Source organism: Papilio xuthus, unplaced genomic scaffold (genome assembly GCF_000836235.2).
Source record: "Papilio xuthus unplaced genomic scaffold, Pxut_1.1 DF827542.1, whole genome shotgun sequence".
Classification (NCBI taxonomy): domain Eukaryota; kingdom Metazoa; phylum Arthropoda; class Insecta; order Lepidoptera; family Papilionidae; genus Papilio; species Papilio xuthus.
In genome coordinates this window covers 1,006,769-1,029,614 of record NW_013531107.1, presented here as the reverse complement: position 1 = coordinate 1,029,614, position 22,846 = coordinate 1,006,769, and the positions used below count along the sequence as shown (strand labels likewise).

At 35.0% G+C, this 22,846-nt stretch overlaps 7 protein-coding genes across 9 annotated transcripts; 3 read left to right on the top strand and 4 right to left on the bottom strand.

The window, feature by feature from the left end:
* Positions 1-98: 98 nt before the first annotated feature.
* U2af50 (U2 small nuclear riboprotein auxiliary factor 50) lies at positions 99-4,253 on the top strand. 2 transcript variants are annotated; one of them, XM_013313757.1, is made up of 8 exons: positions 99-245; positions 318-890; positions 1,066-1,148; positions 2,501-2,623; positions 2,705-2,792; positions 3,228-3,381; positions 3,662-3,746; positions 4,016-4,253. In XM_013313757.1, exons 1-8 carry the CDS (start codon positions 230-232, stop codon positions 4,145-4,147), a joined length of 1,254 nt encoding a protein of 417 aa, XP_013169211.1. In that variant the 5' UTR covers positions 99-229; the 3' UTR covers positions 4,148-4,253. The 2 variants fall into 2 exon arrangements, with proteins under 2 accessions (XP_013169211.1, XP_013169210.1); XM_013313756.1 differs by having other exon boundaries at positions 100-245; positions 2,705-2,807.
* A 95-nt stretch (positions 4,254-4,348) lies between these two features.
* On the bottom strand, positions 4,349-5,554 carry LOC106119203 (uncharacterized). The gene is made up of 3 exons (XM_013314117.1): positions 5,333-5,554; positions 4,972-5,055; positions 4,349-4,719 (listed from the first exon to the last, which is right to left on the bottom strand). The coding sequence occupies exons 1-3, from the start codon at positions 5,376-5,378 to the stop codon at positions 4,559-4,561; spliced, it is 291 nt and encodes a 96-aa protein (XP_013169571.1). The 5' UTR covers positions 5,379-5,554; the 3' UTR covers positions 4,349-4,558.
* Positions 5,555-6,196: 642 nt separating this feature from the next.
* On the top strand, positions 6,197-7,226 carry mRpS23 (mitochondrial ribosomal protein S23). Its single transcript, XM_013314116.1, has 3 exons — positions 6,197-6,328; positions 6,585-6,746; positions 6,892-7,226. The coding sequence occupies exons 1-3, from the start codon at positions 6,285-6,287 to the stop codon at positions 7,145-7,147; spliced, it is 462 nt and encodes a 153-aa protein (XP_013169570.1). The 5' UTR covers positions 6,197-6,284; the 3' UTR covers positions 7,148-7,226.
* Positions 7,227-7,453: 227 nt separating this feature from the next.
* LOC106119201 (uncharacterized) lies at positions 7,454-8,401 on the bottom strand. The gene is made up of 3 exons (XM_013314115.1): positions 8,067-8,401; positions 7,795-7,995; positions 7,454-7,718 (listed from the first exon to the last, which is right to left on the bottom strand). Exons 1-3 carry the CDS (start codon positions 8,312-8,314, stop codon positions 7,553-7,555), a joined length of 615 nt encoding a protein of 204 aa, XP_013169569.1. The 5' UTR covers positions 8,315-8,401; the 3' UTR covers positions 7,454-7,552.
* A 689-nt stretch (positions 8,402-9,090) lies between these two features.
* On the bottom strand, positions 9,091-15,736 carry Sap130 (Sin3A-associated protein 130). Of its 2 annotated transcripts, none has more exons than XM_013313962.1 (12): positions 15,229-15,736; positions 14,095-14,458; positions 13,582-13,731; positions 12,247-12,462; positions 12,062-12,177; positions 11,623-11,824; positions 11,343-11,457; positions 10,911-11,195; positions 10,674-10,756; positions 10,368-10,555; positions 9,862-9,984; positions 9,091-9,472 (listed from the first exon to the last, which is right to left on the bottom strand). In XM_013313962.1, exons 1-12 carry the CDS (start codon positions 15,466-15,468, stop codon positions 9,320-9,322), a joined length of 2,235 nt encoding a protein of 744 aa, XP_013169416.1. In that variant the 5' UTR covers positions 15,469-15,736; the 3' UTR covers positions 9,091-9,319. The 2 variants fall into 2 exon arrangements, with proteins under 2 accessions (XP_013169416.1, XP_013169417.1); XM_013313963.1 differs by having other exon boundaries at positions 12,301-12,462.
* Positions 15,737-15,909: 173 nt separating this feature from the next.
* On the top strand, positions 15,910-16,902 carry inc (BTB/POZ domain-containing protein inc). Its single transcript, NM_001312528.1, is given in 2 exon segments — positions 15,910-16,106; positions 16,190-16,902. Coding segments are annotated over 2 exon segments (642 nt in total). The 5' UTR covers positions 15,910-15,917; the 3' UTR covers positions 16,643-16,902.
* Positions 16,903-17,088: 186 nt separating this feature from the next.
* Positions 17,089-22,475, bottom strand: Pkn (serine/threonine-protein kinase N). The gene is made up of 2 exons (XM_013313884.1): positions 20,924-22,475; positions 17,089-19,212 (listed from the first exon to the last, which is right to left on the bottom strand). The coding sequence occupies exons 1-2, from the start codon at positions 22,228-22,230 to the stop codon at positions 17,388-17,390; spliced, it is 3,132 nt and encodes a 1,043-aa protein (XP_013169338.1). The 5' UTR covers positions 22,231-22,475; the 3' UTR covers positions 17,089-17,387.
* Positions 22,476-22,846: the final 371 nt, after the last annotated feature.

Sequence of the window (22,846 nt, the reverse complement as noted above, 5' to 3'; positions counted from 1 at the left end):
ATAGACAAGAAGTGCTGCCAAATACCTCGCTGCCATAGTATAAACTCTTTGGTACAGAGCTAATTTTCAAATAGAGTTGCAATACCAACCTAACAAACCAACTAAATGTCAAATTAAATGCGTCGATAGGAAGAGGAAGCCATTTTGTGAATTCTGTGTGTTGTTTTTGATGTTTCATTAAACGTTTTCAGTAGGAAGATATTCATATTTTAATAACTTTAACTATACCATGGGTGAAGATAAAGGTATGTGCAATTTTAAATAGTGGTATGTTGTATATTAAGCATATTTTAATCTTAAACATTTTGGCGTCATAGATCGGCGACGCAGATCTCGTTCAAGAGAACGGCGACGAACAAGGTCTAGATCGAGAGACCGAAGAGAGAAGAGAAGAAGTAAATCAAGATCACCGTCTAAGAGATCTCGTCGCCGCAAGCCTTCGCTATATTGGGATGTACCGCCACCGGGATTTGAACATATTACTCCTCTGCAGTACAAGGCCATGCAGGCAGCCGGACAAATACCTGCGAACATCGTTGCAGACACACCACAAGCTGCTGTACCTGTAGTCGGTTCAACAATAACAAGACAAGCGCGAAGATTGTACGTCGGAAACATACCGTTTGGAGTCACTGAAGAAGAGACAATGGAATTTTTCAATCAGCAGATGCACCTGTCAGGTTTAGCGCAAGCGGCTGGTAATCCAGTATTAGCTTGCCAAATAAACTTGGACAAAAACTTTGCATTCCTTGAGTTTAGATCTATTGATGAAACAACCCAAGCTATGGCCTTTGATGGTATAAACTTCAAAGGTCAGAGTTTGAAGATAAGGAGGCCGCATGATTATCAACCAATGCCTGGAACTGAGAATCCAGCAATAAATGTGCCTGGTAAGTCAGTTTTCATTTGCTTCTTTTTTTACCCCTAGTAAATTACCTGAAATATTATTTGCCACATAATGGTGTATATTTTATGTTGGCAATTGATTAGTGCATTTTCCCTGCAATATCTGCCTATGTCCATGGCAAGCATTAAGTTTTTTAAAATCTAGTGATATTTTTCCAGCTGGTGTTATAAGTACAGTTGTACCAGATTCACCACATAAGATATTCATTGGTGGCCTCCCCAACTATCTCAACGAAGATCAAGTAAGTGGGTTTTATATAATTATTATTAACTCTACAATAATATTTTTAATATTTGAAAACTATGCTCCAGGACAAAAAAAAACTGTATTGCATTAATAATGCACTTAATTTGTTGGTGAAACAAAATGCATTATGCTATATACTTTTGAAAGTCACCAATTATTTTTACATAAATATGTAATATATACTATTAATAGTTGAACCTTGATAAGCAAGATGCAGTTTTTCCCTTACCAAGTTTCTTGTTTATAGAGAGTGTCTGAAAGAACTAGACAATGACTAGCTAATAATAGTTTCTCGCTTATACAGATTCAACTAGTATTTCGCCTAATATGTTTTTTATGAAATCTACATATGTCCCCATATCCCGTACTATTAATAATTATGACGACCAAGAGTAGTGAATTCAATTCAACATGTTACAATTTGGACATTAAATGAAAATAATAACACAATTTAAATAATAAAAGCTGACTGCCAATCTGTATTCAATTCAATGATAGGGATTTTTCATATTAAAAATTTTAGAATACCTCTCAAAGTGCAACCAAAACTGCATAAATTATATGTTTCAGATGGAGTACCATCTCGGGTGCAACCATTTCTGATGAAATTTTTAACATTATAGCCTTGGAAAATATTGCACAAAAAATCAGAAATTAAATTGTTACCAATGTAATATTTTCTATGGTTTGGTTCATGGTGAAGAATGTTCTTGCGTGTAAACATCTCAAAATTTCCCATAGACAATTTAAATTATGAGAAATAATTTACTGTTTTTCAGTAATGTAATTTTGACCAGGATGTGACTTGCATACATATTGTCAATTTTAGGACATTTAGATAGTTCCCATTAAATAAACGGTAGAGGCAGCTGCCATTTTCAGGACGAGATTCAACAGTTGACAGGGCTATGGTGCAGCAAGCAGCAAATCGCGTTATGTTTTGGTCCCTTTCAGGTATTTTCAGGTACTCGAAACGGACGAGTGTGTACATTACACGCTCGAGATATATTCGAGACAAGTAACTGATAGTTTGCTTTCTGCCCCTCCCTAGCTTAGATTTGGCACATTCGCGGCCCGCGTGTCACTGTTGTCTCTCAGTCTCACACAAGTCTCGTACTTGCCCGAGACGCCGGCATGATAAGGCAAGTCAGCTCCATTCATATCTGATTCTAACATGCAGCTAGTCGCAGGTCAGATTGTATTATTTATATGTATGCTGCAGTCAATGTGTAACGGGAACTAGTTTTTCAAATACTAGCTATAATAATATATAATAAAACAATTATTATATATAGTCTGTGTAGAAATGTAAATGGCAAAAGACTTACATATGGTTGTGTATAACAGGTGAAAGAACTTCTGATGTCATTCGGTCAGCTTCGTGCTTTCAATTTGGTGAAGGACTCCTCTACAGGTCTCAGCAAGGGCTATGCATTTGCTGAATATGTAGACATATCCATGACGGATCAGGTAACTTAAATTATTGCTATAATAAATATGTAAATGACTTGGGTATAGAACTTTTTTAATCATTTTTTTTCTGTCTTCAAGGCAATTGCAGGTTTGAATGGAATGCAACTAGGAGATAAGAAGTTAATTGTGCAGCGAGCGAGCATCGGTGCCAAGAATTCCACCTTGGGTGTGTACATCCAATGTAATTGAAAACAATTTTACTTTTAAAATTTCTAACCATTAATCTTTTATAGCACATTGTTTAAACAATGTATTATTTTTGTTTACTTACCATGATCTAGGTCAAGATTGGCTTGCATGTGACAACATACCATTTATGTATTGTGTGTAACTTTAGTATGAAATGCGGTAAGTCAGATTTAATTCAATTTTAATTCATTTAATATTTTCATTGAAAAGCAGTTTTTGGAATATGACCAGTAGTGTCAAGCATTAGTAATGATTTATTAAATTGACTGTACAGGATGTTCAGAAATCTTGTATACAATACAAAAAAACTTTACAAAGTTTATCTTTTGACTAAACTATCTTGTACACATGATTTCGAGACAGCCTGTATTACAAGGACATAATTATAAAACGTATATAATATGTTATGCAGCAATGACGGGTGCAGCGCCGGTAACATTACAAGTGGCCGGACTGACGCTGGCGGGCGCCGGCCCCGCCACCGAAGTGCTGTGTCTACTCAACATGGTCACACCAGATGAACTGCGCGACGAAGAGGAATATGAAGACATTCTCGAAGATATCAAGTGAGTTTAAATGATCTGAATACATTGCAACATCATTTGAAACATAATTAATTAACCTTTAAACTTATGTTGATTAAGTAATCATTTGTTTTAAGACAAAAAAAATTGAAATCCATTTAATAGTTTCTGAGATAAGGAATCGTTAAAATCATTATTTCAATAGATAATCCAACTAATTTCTTAATAATTAAAACCATTTTCTGTGGTTTATTGAATTATTAATTAAATAAAAAAAAATTTGCTATATTATATTATTGCTAATAAAATTTTATTATTTCAGAGAGGAGTGCAATAAATATGGCTGCGTCCGCAGTATCGAGATACCCAGACCTTTAGAGGGAGTTGATGTGCCCGGCTGTGGAAAGGTGAGAAATTTACGTAAAAGTCATTTGTACTGTATTTTAGGAGTGACAAATATAGTTACTCAGATTTATATGTTACTAGCTGTCGCCCGCGATTCCGACCGCGCGGAATTAAAAAATGTTAATAAGTAGATGGTCTACATCCATGCCAAATTTCAGCGTGATCCGTTCAGCGGTTCCGGAAATACATTCAAACATCCATCCATCGACATATAAACATTTGCATTTATAATATAAGTAAGCTTTAAATAACTGTTTGTTGTTTTCTTCAGGTATTTGTCGAGTTTAACAGTATTGCGGATTGTCAGAAAGCGCAGCAAACTCTCACTGGGCGAAAGTTCAGCAATCGGGTTGTCGTGACGTCATACTACGACCCCGACAAGTATCACCGCAGAGAGTTTTAACCTGTCTGTCTCATTGCATCGCTTTACATTTTAAATGATTAATCTCGTAATAAATTTAAATCAGACATTCAAGGTTCAATAAAATGATTTAATTTGGTTTCATTTAATTTATTTGTGTTTTATTGTAAAAATCTTACATAATACATATTTCATATTTGAAACAGGTGTATAAAATAATTTTACTTTATTATATTTTTTTTAAATTTTAAAGGTCAAGTCTGAATTACCAAAACCAACGAAAATAACACGCACACTATTGTTATTTTACGGTAGTATAAATGAGTTTAAAATACCTCTGATCTGGACATTTTCGTTAAAAGCTAATTTTAAAATTACAATTTGCTAACCTATAAAAACTTTAATTATTAAAATTTCGTAAAGAAATCGATAAGTTATAAAAAAAATTGCGAATTAAACATCTTCATTCTGTAACGCCGGCTGGTATGTGTTGAGGGAGCCAGTTTCAGACGAGAGCACTATTTTACGCATTACCACGTACAGAACTCCACCAACGAGCAGCATGCCTATTCCTGACATCAGACTGATGGCCCATGCCGGTACAGCGTTGCCATCTGGAAACCGTTTGATTTGAAAATGGTGCCACTTTTACACTGCTATCCCTATTTCTTTTTTGCAAATAAAATGTTGAGAAGTAAGACTGTATTTCCGTTAAACAGGTGTGGACAGTGGAGATGCATTGTTACTGGCTTATATTAGCCGGTAAGACGATATGATTCTTTATAACACAATTCACATTGGTTCAAATTGCAAATTGAATTCAAATTCCGCTTTTAGCAAAGTAAAATACAAAAACAATGACTCACGGTAGTACGTCCTTGTCATAACACGTCTTCCTCTAAGAATTTTTCTTCTTGCTTCTGCTTCTTGAGCGATTGTGCTTAATATAACTGAAAAACACAGAATCAATGATGAATTAATTTTATATGCATTTGATATGAATGTAAAGGGCTTATTTTTACCTTCTGACAAAAAAAAATATTTTTTTCAAATATCAAGTTAATCAAAAGCAAGACTTATGAAACATTTTAGCCTTTTATTTGCACCAACTGCGCTTTTCTTGAGCATTAGAATTTATTGTAGCAAATAGTTTACCTACTAATCCAGTTACGATATAATCTGATTTACCTAGGCCATAGCTATTGTACATGTAATGCTAAAGCTTACCTAAAATAACGGCGACGTAGAACAATAGGGGCTTCTTTAGAGCCATTTTAGTTATTTTAATAACGAATTTAACAAAGTGATCACAATATTACAAGGGTTTTTTTTTATTAAAACGTAAGTTTACGGTACGACACAAGGAGCACGGGTGTGTTTTTTAGCACAGGCTTATCGCTCCTAGATAAGATAGTGATTACTAATAAACGTGAGTCGTCCGCGCTTTGTACTTGTGAAATACAACAAATACTTTGAAACAGAATTCTATGAAAATGATCATTTAAAGACTCGGTACTTTTTAATCGCTCCTCAATATTACATTAAGAATGTAGTGTAGTAAAAGATGATGTAGTTATTTCTAATATTCCAATTGGCAATTCCTCTGTAGTATAAACATTAGTATCTCATCTTCCCTCATTTAGCCACTAATAAGCAACTGTGACATGAACTTGTTATCTTAAATATCTATTAGTTAAGTTTAAGTATTAAATCTATGGCACATTCGGATTCGAATGCGCGCGGTAGAATCCTAGCTACGGCTCTGCTCTAGTAAAATAGCTGTTAGGAGGTACACAAAAAACAGACGATTGAGCGATGTTGGTGCAATTTATCGTTTTTTTTTTCTTTAGTGTGAACTTATCTTTATTATCAAATTGTACCTGGCGAAGATATGCATCAAACGATAGGGCTTTTTTGGTATGAAATACAAGGTTACAAAGGGAACCTAAGTGTAATTTAATATTCCTATACAGGTTTCTTATTGGTTAGCAGGTAGTAGAGTGGAGCTGTAGATTTCAAAATTGCAAGAAGGCACTCTATGACCAAGCACTGTCAGATGTGATATACTCTTTGATAAAAATTCAAAATGTCAGTAAATTATTTTTGTTGTGTATTGAACTAAAAATTTAAGTTAACCTTAAAATTTTATTTAAAAAATATAAATAAAATTTGATGCAAAATGGCTACTAGTCGCTTAGAAAGAATTGGTACCATATTTACAAGGTATACAAGTTGATTTAAAATTCTTAGTATATTGTCATACCTTTTTTTAATAGTAAAAAATATTGAAAGTAGTGAAATTTATATTGGTGGGAATTTGTTCATACTTTTCCAACCAAAAGATTTATATTTTTCTTACAATGCATTGAATTTCAAAGATAATGTTTACTAAAAGATTATATTGTTTCAATTGCAAGCTAGTCTCCGTGATTAATATTTTTTAAAACGGTTCTTCATAAATTTAATTTTATTCTTATAGAGTGGAAGGTCTCCTTACTCGTGGGGCAATGAAACCTGATGACCGGCCACTATGGTTTGATGTGTACAGAGCATTTCCTCCAAATGAAGAACCCAAGTTTGCTAGACCTAAGCCTGAAATGAAAATTAGACAAATCCTGTATAAAGAGGATGCTATCAGAGCGTAAGTTAATTTAATAATATATATAGTATAGTACCCTAAAATATGCTGAGTGATTGGTGCCTTTGCTAAAGATTTTTAAATTTTATTTTTTGTGTTGGTGTAAGAATTTTTAATCTGTATCTTAATATACATTAATTGATTACAGAAAGTTCCATTCAGAGGGTCATGGTATAGGGATGAACATGTTAAATCCATCAGGCGAGACACAAACTAAACGGTTAATACAACAATATGAAAAGCTCAAGTCTGAAGGAGTGCCTGAAAATGAACTTATTGAAAAGTCAGTTGCTGCAGTTTCTGTCGAGCGCCAGTTAGCTTCCAAAACTATTCCTAAAAATCCAGATTCAGTTACTGCTCAAGTTTTGGGCAGTGCAGACATAAAAAACATATTCAAAGAATGAATGTATATTTAATTTGTATGTTGTAGTTCTTTTTACTTAGTATAATATATAGAAAGATTGTTAAAATAAAGGAGTTTTATGAAGTTTCTTTTTACATTACTCTTTAAGCAGTTGAAAGTTCCAGTAGTATATTATCAAGTGTTATTATACCAAAAACAATAAATGCCAGATCTTTGTACATGGTGACCATGTACATTACATATAATGTACATGGACATAAATGTAAGTATGTAATATAATATAGCATATGATAACTCATATTGTTCATAGTCTACAGACAACAGATTAAATAATTAAAAGTAAGAATAAAGTTTTAAGTATTTTATTCAAAACAGAGAGATAAACACATAGTAGCAAGACAGTTATAGAATTGTTTTACGTATAGGGATAATGAATAATCAGAAATTAAAAATTGTTTCGCATTGCTTGAAAGAAGGTTTTTTGCAAATTTTCCCATTCATTGCGCTTTATTTTTGAAACAAGATTCTCTTGCAATTTTCTCATATCCTCTTCTAATTCTTCTCCAAGTTTATCGGTTTCTGCTTTATGATCTACTTCCATTTCTTCACATCTGTTATGAAAAGATAGAATTTAGAATATTATAAAAAGAATATTACATTAAATGTACCAAGATTTGTGTTTATTACTCTTTTTTAAATGCGCCATGGATTTCTTTCAAACTCTTCAGTTTTTGTTTATGTGAATTAGTAGCCTGTTGAATGCATTTGATAAATGATCCTGTTAAGTGTTCTAGTTTCTGTTCGTTTTCTTTTAAAACATTGTAATCTGCTTCTAGATTACTTACAACTTCCATTAGACTCTTTAGTAAATTTTCGTATGTTTGTTTCCTGGAATTTGTAACAAATGTAATACATACACATTAATACATATAAAAAACCGCTTTTCATAAAATATTTACCTCGTTAGAATTTGGTCATTCATAACATTCACCAGTTTTTGACGCGGTTCGCTCCCTATTTCTTTATTTTCAATGTTTTTCTTTTTCTTATATGCTGTTATATTATTAGCTGTTGAATTTCCCTCCTCTTGTGCTTCAATTCTTTGGCGCTTTTGTACCTTTTTGTTTTTAGGCGATATTTTTAAAAAGTTAGACTCATCTAAATCATCAGACATGAAGTTCAATTTACCAGACTTTTTTACCGACATTATAAATATTATAGTATTTTATTTTAAAACTTAAAAGTGTTCAATGGTTATGGAGATTACGTAGCGCGGGAATACTTAAGAAAACTGATTTTTCCCGCCAATATAATTATAGACAATTACATAGATATTTTTTTTGTTGATGGTTGGAAAGGTAAAAATCACAATGCACACTTTTATTTCGTGATTGATGTACAAATGAATTATTTATCGTTTGCAAATCGTTTCTTGTAATTTTAAATTTATTTCTTAATGAAAGAGATAAAAATTCTAAGTATTTTTTAGGTTTTAGTGCTAGGTGGGCTAAAAGGACCACTTAACTAGAGAAGTAAAATTTGAGATATGGCAAATGCAAAGTTATAAATTGAATAACTAAATACAGAATTTGTGGAACAATAACAAACACGGTTTCTATAAGTGCCCTTAAATGTTCATCTTTTGGAATTAATCGTCCTGTGATTATTAGGGTGGAAGTCTAAGTGTAACTTTAAGGAAATTACATAATCTCATTTCTCCGGCCAAACTGGCCCGCTCGGGCGAATTTAAGGATTTTTTTATACACTTGTCCTGTCGCCCTGTTTCATTGGGGTTTCAGTATTGTTCTGTGAAAATATAAGTTTGTAATGGATACCCCTTTCTAGCTACTTTGTATCACACAAACTGCTTGCTTGTTTGTCATCTTCTTATATTATCGATGCAATAATTAAAGTTATACTAGGAAAGGAAAAAGTAACAAACTAATAGAAAGAAAAGTTATCATAAGTCATCAATTGCTTTATTATTCTCATAAAATCTAATTACAATCTAAACACAACTCGTTCAAAGTATCATTTTATAATTAACAGTTTCATAGTTAATGATACAAAATATAAGTTTAAATGTAAACTTTATTTACAATATTTACAGTTTATATTGACATTTTCTACCGTAGACTTGTCATATGTCTATAGGATTCTGTATAATTGCATATTCTGTGGCAAAAATAAAATAAAATCTTATAACTATTTGCTACGACTGCGAGCGGTGTTTTCTGTAGCACCGCTTGTCCGCTTGTCGCGTCAAAATGTCCGACACAAAGTTCCTATGCTTGAACACTCTCAGGATGTCCTCACGCGCCTCCTGTATGCCTTCGCAAACTATCTTGCTCCTTTGAATGTTACCCTGGAAGAATATTGCCGGTAAATACTTCTTCATTTACTGTCTAAATATTTTTAAAGGAATATTTTACATTTTTAAATAGAAAATGCTCTGACCTCTATAAATGGGCTGGCTAAAAGACGTAGTATTTTGTGCCTATTTGATTTACGACGTTTTGGCTGATGGTAGCGGTGTTATAGATTCTAACTAATAATATAGATAATAAACTGTCACGTAGCATCCACAGGCGCGTATAAATCGGACTAAAGCAAAAACTGTCTTTTTCAAGCAAGCGTCTATCCATTTATAGGGATCAGTGGAAAAATGGTACTAGCGAATATGCTGGGACCCTTGCCATTGGTATTGGGACGTATTTCTGTGTACAGCATAGAGTAGAGAAGTGTGTAGCATACCTTAAGCAGTTCGAGCAACGCGTGCTCGTGCGGCTGCAGTGCGGCGAGCGCGCGGCCCGAGGCTGTCTCGAGCGCGCGCAGCACGCCCGCCAGTTGCGAGCCCACATCCGCCTCCAGCGATACCTGCAACATGACATATTTACATTTTCTGCTCGTTTATGGTAACTTACTACTTTTGTTCTATAAAATACATCCTGGATATGCTAAATTAAGAAATCACCAAAGCAGTGTTTTCTTTGATTTATGACTATTTTTTTTCAAACATAATTACAGTATTTAACTGGATAAATGAAAGTCCAAGAGACTGAAAGTTTCTCGTCCATGGAGGTCGTCCGTCGGGACAACAACAGGACAACAGAAGGACCTGGATATGTTTCTCACATATCCAGGTCCTACTGTTTACTATATTGCCTTCAGTGATACAGATTATCGTACACTGTCTGTTTTTTTTTTTTTGGAAAGGTAAAATATGAAAATGTGTCAGATGACTAGTATGTATCAGTTACCAAGTCATCCATCTGCGCGGTGAGGTGGTGCACCTTCCAGCCGTCGGCGCTGGCGAGGACGTGTCGCTGGCTGGCGATGGCGAGGATGTCGCGAGCGCGCGGTTCGCGGCGGCGCACGTCTGCCGGCCGCACGAAGTGTAGCGCAGTGCCGCGCCACCCGCACACGTACCCCGTCCCCAGCTGGGGACCTGCACAACACAGTCGTTCACATATGCTGAATACCTCTTACTGGACTCGCTAGGCGAGTGGATGTCATCAAGCGTAGTATGGTATAATTAAAATTTCGTTAGTATGATATTTACTTACGTTTGGGAGGATTGGCGGGCGGCGGCGGTGTGGGCGGCGCGTCCTCCGCGGTCAGCTCGCACTGCCGCACCTCATTACTCAACCTGCAACATTTATAATTAACTGTCTTGTTGAGTTTGTCCACATATGACAACGTGCACTCAGTTTAAATCTTGTCTCCGAAAACTGCGAAACGTACATAGATTTGAACTTAACAACTTGTATTTAATTTCGCTGATGACAAAATTATTGACTTACATTTGCTTCCTGGGCTTCTTGCGGGGCGAGAGATCGGGCGTATGCGGGGGTTGGGGCTGGGGCGCTGGTGGCGGCAAAGGCTCTGCATCGTCATGCGGCGGCGAGGAGGCGGCCGACATGGTGGTGGAGCCGGAGCCCGGGCCGCGCCCGCCCGCCGGGACGTCCTCCCAGCCCGGCGCGCCGCTGCCCACTGAGCCGACGCCGACACCGCTGTTAGCTTCGCGGTACACGCTCAAACCGACCGTGCCACCGCTCGACAAGAAGTTACCGACCTTTGACGGTGATCTGTAAAATTATTGTTACATTCAATGTTATCGCATCGAATATTTAAAAATACTCCTTAACTATAACAAGCAGCTTACGATTATAAATTAAAAATATTTCACGCCACTAACAAAGCAATCATGTTTTTAAGTGGATATAATTTGGTACCCATCAATGTCTCGCTTCCTGAGAATGGAAGGTCTAGGCAGGATGTTGGATGCGGCGAGCGAGGTGGCCAGCTGTCGCGCCTCGTTAACACTCTGACCGCTGTTCACAACGCTCACTGTAAACAAAATTATACATATAAATTATAGACGTAGACATTTTAATTCTAGGTGGAAAGTATTTCTACTATGAAAAATTCAAAACAAAATCCTCTTGTATTATGCAAGAGGATTTTGTTTTAGTTGTTTTGAATTGAATTGGTTTTCATATCAGTTGTACAAACCTTGTACTGCTGCCTGGTTGTGGTTGTACGGAGTGAGCGGGCGCGGCAGCTGCTGCACCTGGTGGAGCAGCTGCGGCGTGTGGTGCTGTTGCTGCTGGTGCGAGACGTGCTGCTGGCTGCCGAGAGGCACCTCGTAGTACAGCTGCGAGGGCGCGCTGTTACCCACCACACCGCGCACGCCTACATTCGCCACGCTTACAACCTAATAAAATAAAATAATTATCACCTTATGACAAGTGCCATAATGTCAAAACTTATTGGCGTAAGTGAGCCAAAACAATCCATGCCCACTTCCTACTGTACTGGAATAATGTAAAACACGCATAAGTTAAAGAAATCGTAACTAGTAATATACAACATTTGTTTATCTATTAAAAATCCATATTTTTTGTGCTCTATGAATGCATAAGCGTTATGATAGAAAAAAACAGTGGTTAACCTTAGCAGGCTGGTAGTTTCTTTGCAGCAGCGGCAGAGGACGCGGCGCTCCCGCATTCGTCGTAGGCGTGGACGCTCGAGGAGTCGTTCCACGCACCGCGTTCGATATCACACTCGCTATTGGGCAAATTAACTTATTTATCATTGTATTGACGCATTGAATATTTTACGAAACTTATAACTTACAAGTAAGTATGGAGCTGGTAGTTAAAGTGATGATAGAGGAGTGTGGGGACTGACTAGGTTGCGGCGTAGGCGTCGACACCGGTGTGGGTGTGGGCGACGCCGCGGGTGTCGTGGGCGTGGGCGTGGGCGCGCGGGGAGCAGCACCGCGAGGCACCACCCCGCGTCCTTGGTACACTAACGCGCTACGTCCTTTCCCACTCGACCAAGCACCACCACCTGTAAGTACAGAAGAATTTAATAGTCCTATTTAAAATTCATATGAGTTAACTTTTATAAATTCTTAATAAAATTTTGGTATGTTGATCCTGATGTTTCACTCACCCCTCCCATAAAGCTAGAGCTATTCAACTTAATTAGTTCAGTACATACATGGTCCTTTTGAATGGGATAGTACACCCCTCCTCACACAATAAATAACTCAATGTAATTGTTGGATAGTTTGTTTGATGACAGAATAACGATGCCGCGGTGGTAACGGCCACTTTGTTGGTCTCCCTGCAAGGGAGGTACCTACCACCTCTCAATGGCTCCACGGATGCGGCGGACGGGTACTGCCTGTCCCGCCGCTGCTCCATCTCCGCTACTCTACACCGGAGATGGTGTGAGCTTGAGCCCGATCGTACGGAGCATACACCCATCCTTGAATCCGGTAAAGATTTACATCACCTCGGTCGAAGAGCAGCCATCGGCATATAAAAAAACTTATGAGATGAACTTCATTGCAAACAACTTCACTGCCATAGTATACTGTCATAAGCATGATATTTATGAAAATTCTATTGAGTTACAATTTTTAGACACATGTTACTGATACCAAAACAAGTTTTTTTTGCTTTGTGTAAATAAATGTACCGATTGTAGTCAAAATAACTTAAGAAATCCCTTACAAAAAATAAATCTCATTTGTTGTACTTAGAAATGAAGGCAGAACAAAAAACAATAATTTTATTCAAAGTTGGTATGTAGTCAACATATTAGCAATCTGTGGTAATTGAGTGCCTGTCTGGACTTTGTCGAACAATCTATGTTGTCTACTCTATGACATTAAATGTCATTACTTTACTAAAAATGTAAATATTTTTAATATTATTAAAAAATTATGTGCAGCAGATTAAATGAAAAAAATTTTATTTATTATAATATTCTATTTGTTACCATCTGAATCATTTTTTTTTCTCAATTACATATCAATCTACAACTTTCAACAAATATACAACTTTTGTAAATACATTTGAATAATATTTCTTTTAAGATACTCACTGCTGAGAAACACATTGTTTTCTTGCTAAGAGTATAAAATAACTTTTGAACGGTATATATTAGTAATGCCGTTACCTTGATTACCGGCAGTTTGTGAGGCAGCTATTGGAGTAACGGGACGCACTGCTAATGATGCCCCGGCCGCCAGACCTCTTGGAACATGACTTGTCACAGCTTTACTCACTAACACACCACTAGCTGAACTCACATTCACACTTGATAGTACTGAAAAAAAAATTTTTTCCTTATCTGTATTCTTAAAGTGTCGAAAAGTTAACATGAAAAAAACCATAACTCAATTTATTTTTGATTCTCATTAAACCAATACTTTTCTATTGGATGTAACTCAAAGAAAGAATCTAAACAGTAATTTAAGTTTCCTTGCAAATAAATTATTATTGGTATGCAAAACAATAATAAAACATGTAGATAGCTTATATCTAACTACAATAAAACATATAAACAGAACACAAACAAACAATGAATGTAGCTCAATTCATATGTTTATTTATAGTTTATATAAAATTACTTATTTTATGAGATATCTTAAGTGTACTTCTGGTTTTTAAGAGATAGGTCTAAGCTTACCTGGTCTATTGTGAGGTAGAGGTGGCAGTACTCGCACACTTGGAGGTATAGTCCTTACAGAAGAGCTGACCACTAGACTACCAGACCCACTAACAAGCTGTCCACCAACATTGAGCACCTGTGTTCCACTTATAGATGATGCCACACTTGATTGTATATTAGACACAGAGTTATTTGAGTTAGAAACTTGTGCAGATAGTTGACTTCCTTGGCTAATTATTTGTGTGCCTGGACTTATGATACCACTGGAGTTTATTATCTGTGATTGTGTTATAATCTGTGATGTTTGACCTAACAGCTGCGAGCCTTGGCTTATTATTGGGGTGCCTTGGAAGATTGGTGGCCCACTTACAATCATCTGTGGCTGTAACATCAAAGAAAACACTTGAGCATTTTATTACAATCGTCATATAACTTCAAAGTGTTTCTTGTAACTTTTTCCAATAAGCATTTTTTTAAATAACCAGTACTTGACTACTAAGCTTAAAAAGTATAATAAAAGTTAAAATAACACATTGAAAGAGAATATGGACATGGAATATACACACAAGCTTATAATAAATAAACAATTTTAAGCATAGATTAAAAAATCAGATGATCAAGAAAACTTGATTCTAAGGCATTATAAAGGAGAAAGTGGGAATGATCTCTGTGCTTGATTGTGGGAGGTATATATGGTTGTGTTGCTGTGGCAGAAAAAATTAAATGTTCTAAAATTAACTAATAATGACTCATAGTTAGGTTAAGGTTTGAAGGTTTACTAGATCTCGATGCTTATAAAGGAAGTCATGTCAAATGTCAATAGATAGTTTAACAAAGGATAAACTGGAGAAAGGTTAAGGAGAAGTTAAATTTATCAAGCTTCTATATATGGTATGTTTTCTTGTTATAAACTTATAAAAATTGTAAAGGTATGAATTAATTGATACAAAAGATGCATCGCTTTGCAGGAAATAAGCAATATGGTTGTGCTAAAATAAAATCTCGCAGTTTTTGCCAACCATCATTAGTGACGCGCATTATGATAATGTAGATGAGTTCTGCCCGCTAAAACTACGATTGAATGCAAGGATACAATTAAACTTCGTAATATTGTAAAATTAGGAGAGTGAAATGATAAATATAGTTAATTACCTGAGACGAGACGCCAGGAGTTATAATTTGTGCAGTTGAACGCATTAAGCCAACAGAGCCAGCGTGAGTTATTAATTGACCGGACCCTGATGTTTTTGATTGACCAGTAATTATATGACCCATTTTAACTTCTGTATTCGACATGCTTTTGACTAAAGTAATCTTTTGTGGTGCAAGATCTATTGGATACATTTTTCCAGTTGAGCTTGATCTGTCGTTTTCTATATTGTTGCTCATCATGGTTTACTAGTAATTTTACTTTATGAAAGTGACATTCTATTTAAACGCATTCTACGATATTGTTTTACTATGATCGCTCAAAGCTAAATAATGTTAAAATGAATTTCCAAAATAAAAATTCGAACTTTCTGTGACGGACGAAAGTAAGCTTTCCATAGATAATGAGAAAGATTCAATAACAAGAAAAAAAATCTAAACACCACAGAGTACACAGTGCAGAAAATTTAAACTTTTTAAGCTTTAAACTCTTTAACAATACGTGTCATTGTTCCCAGGGCGTTTATGTAATTTATTATTTGAAGTGGTAGTTCATACTAATAATTTAAACTCGGTTTGAACGAAATTTTTCACTCATTTCTAATGAATTCGAATAGAAAAGTTTTGACGTCAACTTTGGAAATTCTCTAAGTAAGATTTATTGTCTATGCTTTATAACCATGGCGGACTCGATGTGTGATGGCGATTATTTAAAAGAAAATACACAAAAATTTAACAATGAAAGACGAAGTAGTAAGCAATGGGTTAAACTAAACGTTGGAGGAACTTACTTTTTAACTACAAAGACAACGTTGTCGAGAGACCCTAATTCGTTTCTTTATCGATTGGTACAAGAGGACAGTGACTTAATTTCAGACAGGGTTAGTATGATTTTGGTTCTGTTTACATCATACATTTTAATTGTTACCTTTGGTCATAAATAATATAAAGATGTTTGTTTTAGGATGAAACCGGTGCGTATTTAATAGATAGAGATCCGACGTATTTTTCCCCTGTGTTAAATTATCTTCGACACGGCAAACTCGTTATCAATAATGATATTGCTGAAGAAGGAGTTTTGGAAGAAGCTGAATTTTATAACATAACTGAACTCATAAGATTAGTTAAGGAAAGAATATGTCTGCGGGAACGACGGCCACTGAAAGATTCTAAAAAACATGTTTACAGAGTACTACAATTCCATGAAGAAGAGTTGACACAAATGATGTCTACTATGTCTGACGGGTGGAAGTTCGAGCAGTTGATAAATATTGGCTCACAATACAATTATGGCAATGATGAGCATTCTGAATTTCTTTGTGTTGTGAGTAGAGAATGTGGAAATTCTTTGAACAGCAATGACATAGAGCCAACAGATAGGGCCAAGGTGCTCCAACATAAAGGCTCACGGATGTGAACTTTCCATGAATTCATATTTGAGACTTAGTTCTGTGTGTGAGTTGTGTACATAGTGTGAACTTCATTTATTTTCAACTCATTTTTAAATTGTATTTTTATAATTCGTATTTTTGTTTCACTTTGACGTAATGTTCAGATTAGTTTAAAGATATTTGATTGGTATAATATTTGTCTTCAATTAAAATTATGTATTTGGATAAATACTCACTTAAGTTAATACTGGCAATGTTTAAAATCATTAAATTGTTATAAACTCAAACTGTTGTAAATAGATAACTTCTCCTCAAAGGTGTTATGTTTTTTGCTCATTTTTACATAAAAATATTAAGTCATTACACATTTAGTTAAAAAATTAAGGATTTGATGATAACTTTATTTAAATAAGTAAACAATTGACTGAAAACGTAAAGATTTATTTGACACGCCTTTTCTTAACAATAATCATTATTCTTTAAGTTATTCAATTTTATAACTACATAAACATGATGTTTAAAAAAATAAAGATTAGCATTATTTAAAACTTATGGTCTTAAATTACACAATTTCAATAATTATAAAATATTGCATTTAACTGCATTAAATACAAGTTAAAATGAGTATCTATTCAGACACCCTTACATATTATAGATTAGATAGATATCAAAATACAGAAATTCACTCAGTTTTGTAAGGCAAAGGGGGTTTATAGTTTTTAAAATAATGAAATTATACTATATATTAATAATAACAACTTTACTTGCTGCCTAGCACCAATCTGCCATATATGTAAAGTCTTGGAACAGTTTATGATCTGTAGCACTCAGTGGACGTGGTTCTTTTGGTGGGGTCAGCACTGGTGCTTCTGAGGTGAACTCACTGTCGAAGTTACTAACATCTTCTAAGTTGTGTATAGTTGGCACAAATGGCGGCTTCACTTTTCGGAGTAGCAGTTGCTCCCAATTAACGTTACGGAAAAATGCTTGTTTTTTAACATCTTCTGCATCCCTTTCAGAGGAACCTAAACGTCTTTCCGGATTTTTCCTTAACAAACGGCGCATTAATGCTATAGCTTCCAAAGATAAAGTTCTAGGATAACGAATTTCATCATTAACAATGGAATCAAAGACTTCACCTTCGTCCTCCCCAGGGAATGGCGATTCGCCAACTAACATTTCAAATATTAAAACACCAAGACCCCACCAATCAACTGCTCTTGTATAAGAGGTTTCTGTTAGTACTTCTGGTGCTAAAAACTCTGGAGTGCCACAGAATGTTCCAGTACGATCTCCCCATCCCATTCCTTCTTTACACAAACCAAAATCAGCAATTTTAACATATCCTTCGGTGTCAAGTAGTAAGTTATCTAATTTTAAATCTCTATAAATAATATTATTTTCGTGTAAATACTGTAGGCCTAATACTACACAAGCTGCATAAAACACTGCCCTAGGTTCTGTGAAAACATCAGTATGTATGTGCATCATAAGATCACCTCCTGCGGCATATTCCATAACGAAGCACACATGTTGTTCTGTCTGGAAACATGCAAACAAATTCACCAAAAACGGGTGTCTTATAGCATTAGCTACCTCAAAAATTCTTTTCTCGGATAAAAGTGAATCTACTTCATCCCTAGCAATTATATCACTCTTCTTTAAAGCTTTGATTGCAAAATATTCATTAGTAGGTTTGTACTGTGATAAGATTACTTTCCCAAAATGACCCCTTCCCAGGACACTAAGCAGTCTGAAACTTTCCATCGACATTTCACCAGACTGTCTTCTAGAATCAATTTCCTTGCCTAATGTTTCTATAACAGAAGACGAGCGAGAAGATGATAATCTCATATTACTAGTAATTTCAACAATCTGGTCTTCATTACTGGGATACTCCAAAACAAGCTTAGGCGATGGTGATGGTGGATATTCAACTAATGGTGTGTTGCATGACGGAGTTTGAGGGTCTTTTGGAACATAATTATCCCTTGTGTAGGAATCTTCTAAAAATGCAAAAGCTTCCTGTAGTTCTTTTTCCATTCGAAGTGTTGAAACATTAGGTGGAGGGTGTAAAGGCAGACTCGGTTTTGGCGGGGGCGTGACCGGCACTTGTGGTACAATCGGTGTAGCAGGTAGACCAAGTGGTCTCACACCTGCCATGCCTACAAGGGTAGCATTGGGATTTTCTATTTCTTTGCTGTCGATAGAAGATGGCTCATAAATATGTTGCTGGGGTTGACTAATGTGGGCAGATTGGATATTTTGAATAGATGGTGATGACCGTTTTAAAAGTCTACCCAGTATAACAGCTGGAATATGCATCTCACCATATGGTGGTCGTGGAATATTCTTTCCCTGTTGTTTAATAATCTTTCGTTGACGCTGCAATTTTGGTTTTCTCGAAATTATTGGATTCAAGAATTTGATTTCAGCAAATAAAAGGCCCTGAGGTTCCAGTTCTAAAGCCATCCCATGTCGAATGTCATCAATGAATTCTTCCAATCTTAAAAATTTTACTCCACACAGTCCACGCCAATCTTTCCAGTGAATGCCTATTTCAAGTTCCCTTGATTTGTCCAGCTTGATAGTGAATCTGAAAATTGAATAAAAAGGCTCAACAAAATTAAAAAATAATCATATCTAAGTCTAATCATAGTAATCAATTCAAAATACATGCAGACATCATTATATCTACAGGGACTATTCCAACGACTTCCTTCTCATTTACCTTGTTAAGAACATTGGTTTTAAATTCCCAACTTTTCTGATTGTGATATAAACATTTCAATGCAAATAGTTACTGCTATATTTAATTTAAATGCATGTGAATAACTTAAAAACAATGTCTTATAAAATTTAACGTAATTAAAAGGTAAACCTTTGTATGTATACTTATACAAGTACTAACTGTCGCCCGCAAGTCCGTCCGCGCGGAATAAAAAAATTAAAAAATACTTTACATGTCATCAGGCATAAACTGGCACTATTATTGCTTGTTACCATAATCCTTATTAAGTCATAAGCTTGAGCTTGGTTCCCAGTTGGAACATATTTATATGACTTGGTATACATTAGTTACCTGCCTTAAAAATTATTAATTCTAGTCCTGTCCATAATAAAGAAAAATGAATGTACTGCATATAATTTCAATGGATCGTAAATTTAATTTAAATTTAAAAAAGGCCTAATGTAGAAGAAAACTATGGGAGTAAAAAGATAAAATAATGATTAAAAATATCAAGATAGTTAAAAATTTTGTCATCAAAAGAGATCTCTTCGAAGCTAAGGTAGATAGGTAGCTCAAAGATGTTGTGGTTGGCATTTACAAAGTTTAGTTTCTAACACTTTGAAAGAAATATATTCCATGTTCTTATTAAAAAATTTTATAGTTGTCCTTAAAAGCATCAATAATCTAGATAAAGAGTAGATTTATTTCTATTTTCTGTCAAATCAATATTTAACTCATATCATTATAATAATAATAATTTAAAAATTATATGAAGTACAATCATAAAGTACTATAACAAAGTTATATTAAGTACTTATAGGTACCATAAAATAGCTTGTGTGTCAGGTGTCTTAGTCATTATATAAATATGTGACATGGCCTACAGATAAGATTAGGTGAGTAATCATGCTAAGTTGAAGATTACAATTCAAGGGAAGAGGGAATATGAGTACAACACACTAGGCATATAGAAGCTGGATATTAATAATATAAATTAAAAAATATTAATATTAAATTATTCACTATCAGATTCATTCAGAATTACAAAACATTAAAATAAAATATACAAAACATTAAATGTGGTCAAAAATTGAAAGTGCATTTAAATTTCAATTAGGCAATGTATGTAGAAATATGTGACGCAAGATTCAATACTGTTACACAAAAATTGTCTTGAAATTAAACAGTACTCTTACTTTTTCAAGTTATGAAATACTAAAGTTTTTATGTTGACCCTAAAGGTATCAAAATACAGCGTAAGGCCTTGGCATTATTCTTTCTATCCAATTATACTTAGGATGGTTTATTACGAAATCTTATGGTTTCTGATCTGGCCAGTTGTACATAATCACAACAATTTTAATTTCCATAATAGTGCATCTGAAAACCGAACTTGGCTTCTATAAAAATTGAAGCAGATTCTAAATAGAACTTTGCAAGATTAATTAATCTGACCAAGTAATTATTATTATTATTCCTACACTTGTGAAAAATTGGAAAACAAACAAAACATTATTTTCTGTCCAATTTAGTTAGTGGATATTACATCATTAAGATATTTTAATTAATCCCTTACCTCTGATCCCAGGCTTGTTGAGAACATGGCCGCCAACTTGTTTGAGCCACTGTATGATTATCCAATTTTAGGACAGCCATAATTTCATTACTTGTATCTTCCTTAATGCTGTATGTGTACTTCATAGAATTACGAATCGTGACACCCTTCACAAAAGACTTCAAGTCTGAAGGACTGGCTAATGGATCACGTCTGCTGCGACCAGGCACCTCTTCCAAAAGATCTTGGCAACCCATTAATCTTACCTCAAGAGTTCCAGTAACTTGTACACAAGGACTAATCATGGGTGTTGGTGACATAAACTGAGCTCTTGACCCACCACCCCAAGATAAGCTTACATACCCAGGGCTCGAGCCAGTACTGCGTAACTCATGACCTAATTCAATAAATGCAGGACTCTCCACAGGCAACTCCTGACGCCGCATGTCCAACGATAAGCGTAATAAATCCAATTTTTGAGAAGATTCCAGAAGACTTGTCTGAGCTTCCTGCAGTGCTTTCTTATCTGTTACCTTTTTGTCACTCTGCAACAATCTGATAGCATTCTTTGATCCTTCAACAACTGCAGCTTCTATGCGCAAACGATTCCTCAGCTCTGCTATCCTTTCATCAAGCAATGGATCTACCCCACTCATATCTGAGGTTCTACCATCACCATTAGCACCGGCATTATCCTCTTTTTGCTGTTTACACATTTTGGATATACGTAATTTAAGATATTCAATTTTATCTTTAGAATCAGCAAGCATCTGATGTGCCTCTGCCAATAACTTTTTATCACGGGATTGGTTACTACTGCTTATACTTTGAATCATATTTTCGGCACCTTGTTTTACCTTTAATTCAATATTCAACTGTTTTTCAAGTGAAGCCAGTTTGCGGTCTGCAGTTCCCTCACCCAATTGCCGCTGCTGCTGCGCTGCTTCCGACGCCAGAATGATTTCTTCATCGTAAGATAAATCCTCGGGAGAGGTCGGAGTCGATTGACCTCGGGACAGAAGTAACTGGGATTCCAATTCTTGTAAATCTGATTTAAGTTCATTTAGTTTTAAATTGGCTTTTTTCACAATATTTGCTACGTCAGAAAGTGATTTACGATCAGTTGCCACTTCACGGAGTTTCTCCGCGCCTTCTTTTATTTTCAACTCTTTACGTATCTCTCTACGTATGACATCCTTGAGTTCCTCCAACTTAGACGGCAATGCTATTTCTGGAATACATTCCGTCTTAATTCCATATTTAATACCAAGTTCATAAAGGACAGGGTGTCGAATATAATCGCCGTGATAATAACCTGGCTCTGCCATAATTGAGGATGCACAGAGTAACGTCAGTTAACCATAATTATGTGAGAAAATATCGCTACTATTGCTTTTTGATCACAAAAGGTACACAGAAATATGGCGCTTAGTAATACTTATGCTTTGCACAACTATACAAGAAATCATGATGTTACAGTAACAATTATAAAAACATTTGTTAAATTAAATTACAAAACAAAACAATTTATAAACAAGTTGTTCGGTCAACGAAACCAACGAAACGATGAAACCCTACCATTATATATTAAAACCATAGATTTGTAGATGACGTATACCAGATAAAATTATTGCACCTGATTCCACCAATGTTTTTTCTCTTATTTACCACCTAAGTTTTACATCGAGTCATTAATTTATTAGGTTTTTATTTTAATATGTTAAATTAAAAGCAAACCACTCTTCTCAATTTTTTTTTTGAGTTTTGTTGTTGTTATTTATAATTTAATTTGCTGTTACAACAATAAAAATATTGTATTACAGTATCATAGAAATACAGCATAAATAATAAAAAACATATTTTTGATTTTGATATTTTGTTTTTGATATTTTTTTTGTGAGTACAGATAAGTCTTCATATAGAATTTACTGGAAACCAAAGTGT

Excerpts from the sequence above, each read along its gene's own strand:
- LOC106119203 (XM_013314117.1), bottom strand. The coding sequence starts at position 5,378 with ATGGCTCTAAAGAAGCCCCTATTGTTCTACGTCGCCGTTATTTTAG. Across the intron at positions 5,056-5,332 it reads CTACGTCGCCGTTATTTTAG|TTATATTAAGCACAATCGCT; the intron begins GTAAGCTTTAGC and ends TGTGTTTTTCAG. Across the intron at positions 4,720-4,971 it reads TATGACAAGGACGTACTACC|ATGGCAACGCTGTACCGGCA; the intron begins GTGAGTCATTGT and ends AACGGTTTCCAG.
- U2af50 (XM_013313756.1), top strand. Across the intron at positions 891-1,065 it reads TCCAGCAATAAATGTGCCTG|CTGGTGTTATAAGTACAGTT; the intron begins GTAAGTCAGTTT and ends ATATTTTTCCAG. Across the intron at positions 3,382-3,661 it reads GACATTCTCGAAGATATCAA|AGAGGAGTGCAATAAATATG; the intron begins GTGAGTTTAAAT and ends TTATTATTTCAG.
- Pkn (XM_013313884.1), bottom strand. The coding sequence starts at position 22,230 with ATGGCAGAGCCAGGTTATTATCACGGCGATTATATTCGACACCCTGTC. Across the intron at positions 19,213-20,923 it reads CAACAAGCCTGGGATCAGAG|ATTCACTATCAAGCTGGACA; the intron begins GTAAGGGATTAA and ends TTCAATTTTCAG.
- mRpS23 (XM_013314116.1), top strand. The coding sequence starts at position 6,285 with ATGGCTACTAGTCGCTTAGAAAGAATTGGTACCATATTTACAAG. Across the intron at positions 6,329-6,584 it reads ATTGGTACCATATTTACAAG|AGTGGAAGGTCTCCTTACTC; the intron begins GTATACAAGTTG and ends TTATTCTTATAG. Across the intron at positions 6,747-6,891 it reads AAAGAGGATGCTATCAGAGC|AAAGTTCCATTCAGAGGGTC; the intron begins GTAAGTTAATTT and ends AATTGATTACAG.
- Sap130 (XM_013313962.1), bottom strand. The coding sequence starts at position 15,468 with ATGATGAGCAACAATATAGAAAACGACAGATCAAGCTCAACTGGAAAA. Across the intron at positions 12,463-13,581 it reads ACAAACTGCCGGTAATCAAG|GTGGTGGTGCTTGGTCGAGT; the intron begins GTAACGGCATTA and ends CTGTACTTACAG. Across the intron at positions 10,556-10,673 it reads GCCCGCCAATCCTCCCAAAC|GTCCCCAGCTGGGGACGGGG; the intron begins GTAAGTAAATAT and ends TGTGTTGTGCAG.
- LOC106119201 (XM_013314115.1), bottom strand. The coding sequence starts at position 8,314 with ATGTCGGTAAAAAAGTCTGGTAAATTGAACTTCATGTCTGATGATTTA. Across the intron at positions 7,996-8,066 it reads AATGACCAAATTCTAACGAG|GAAACAAACATACGAAAATT; the intron begins GTAAATATTTTA and ends TACAAATTCCAG. Across the intron at positions 7,719-7,794 it reads CATGGCGCATTTAAAAAAGA|ATGTGAAGAAATGGAAGTAG; the intron begins GTAATAAACACA and ends TTTTCATAACAG.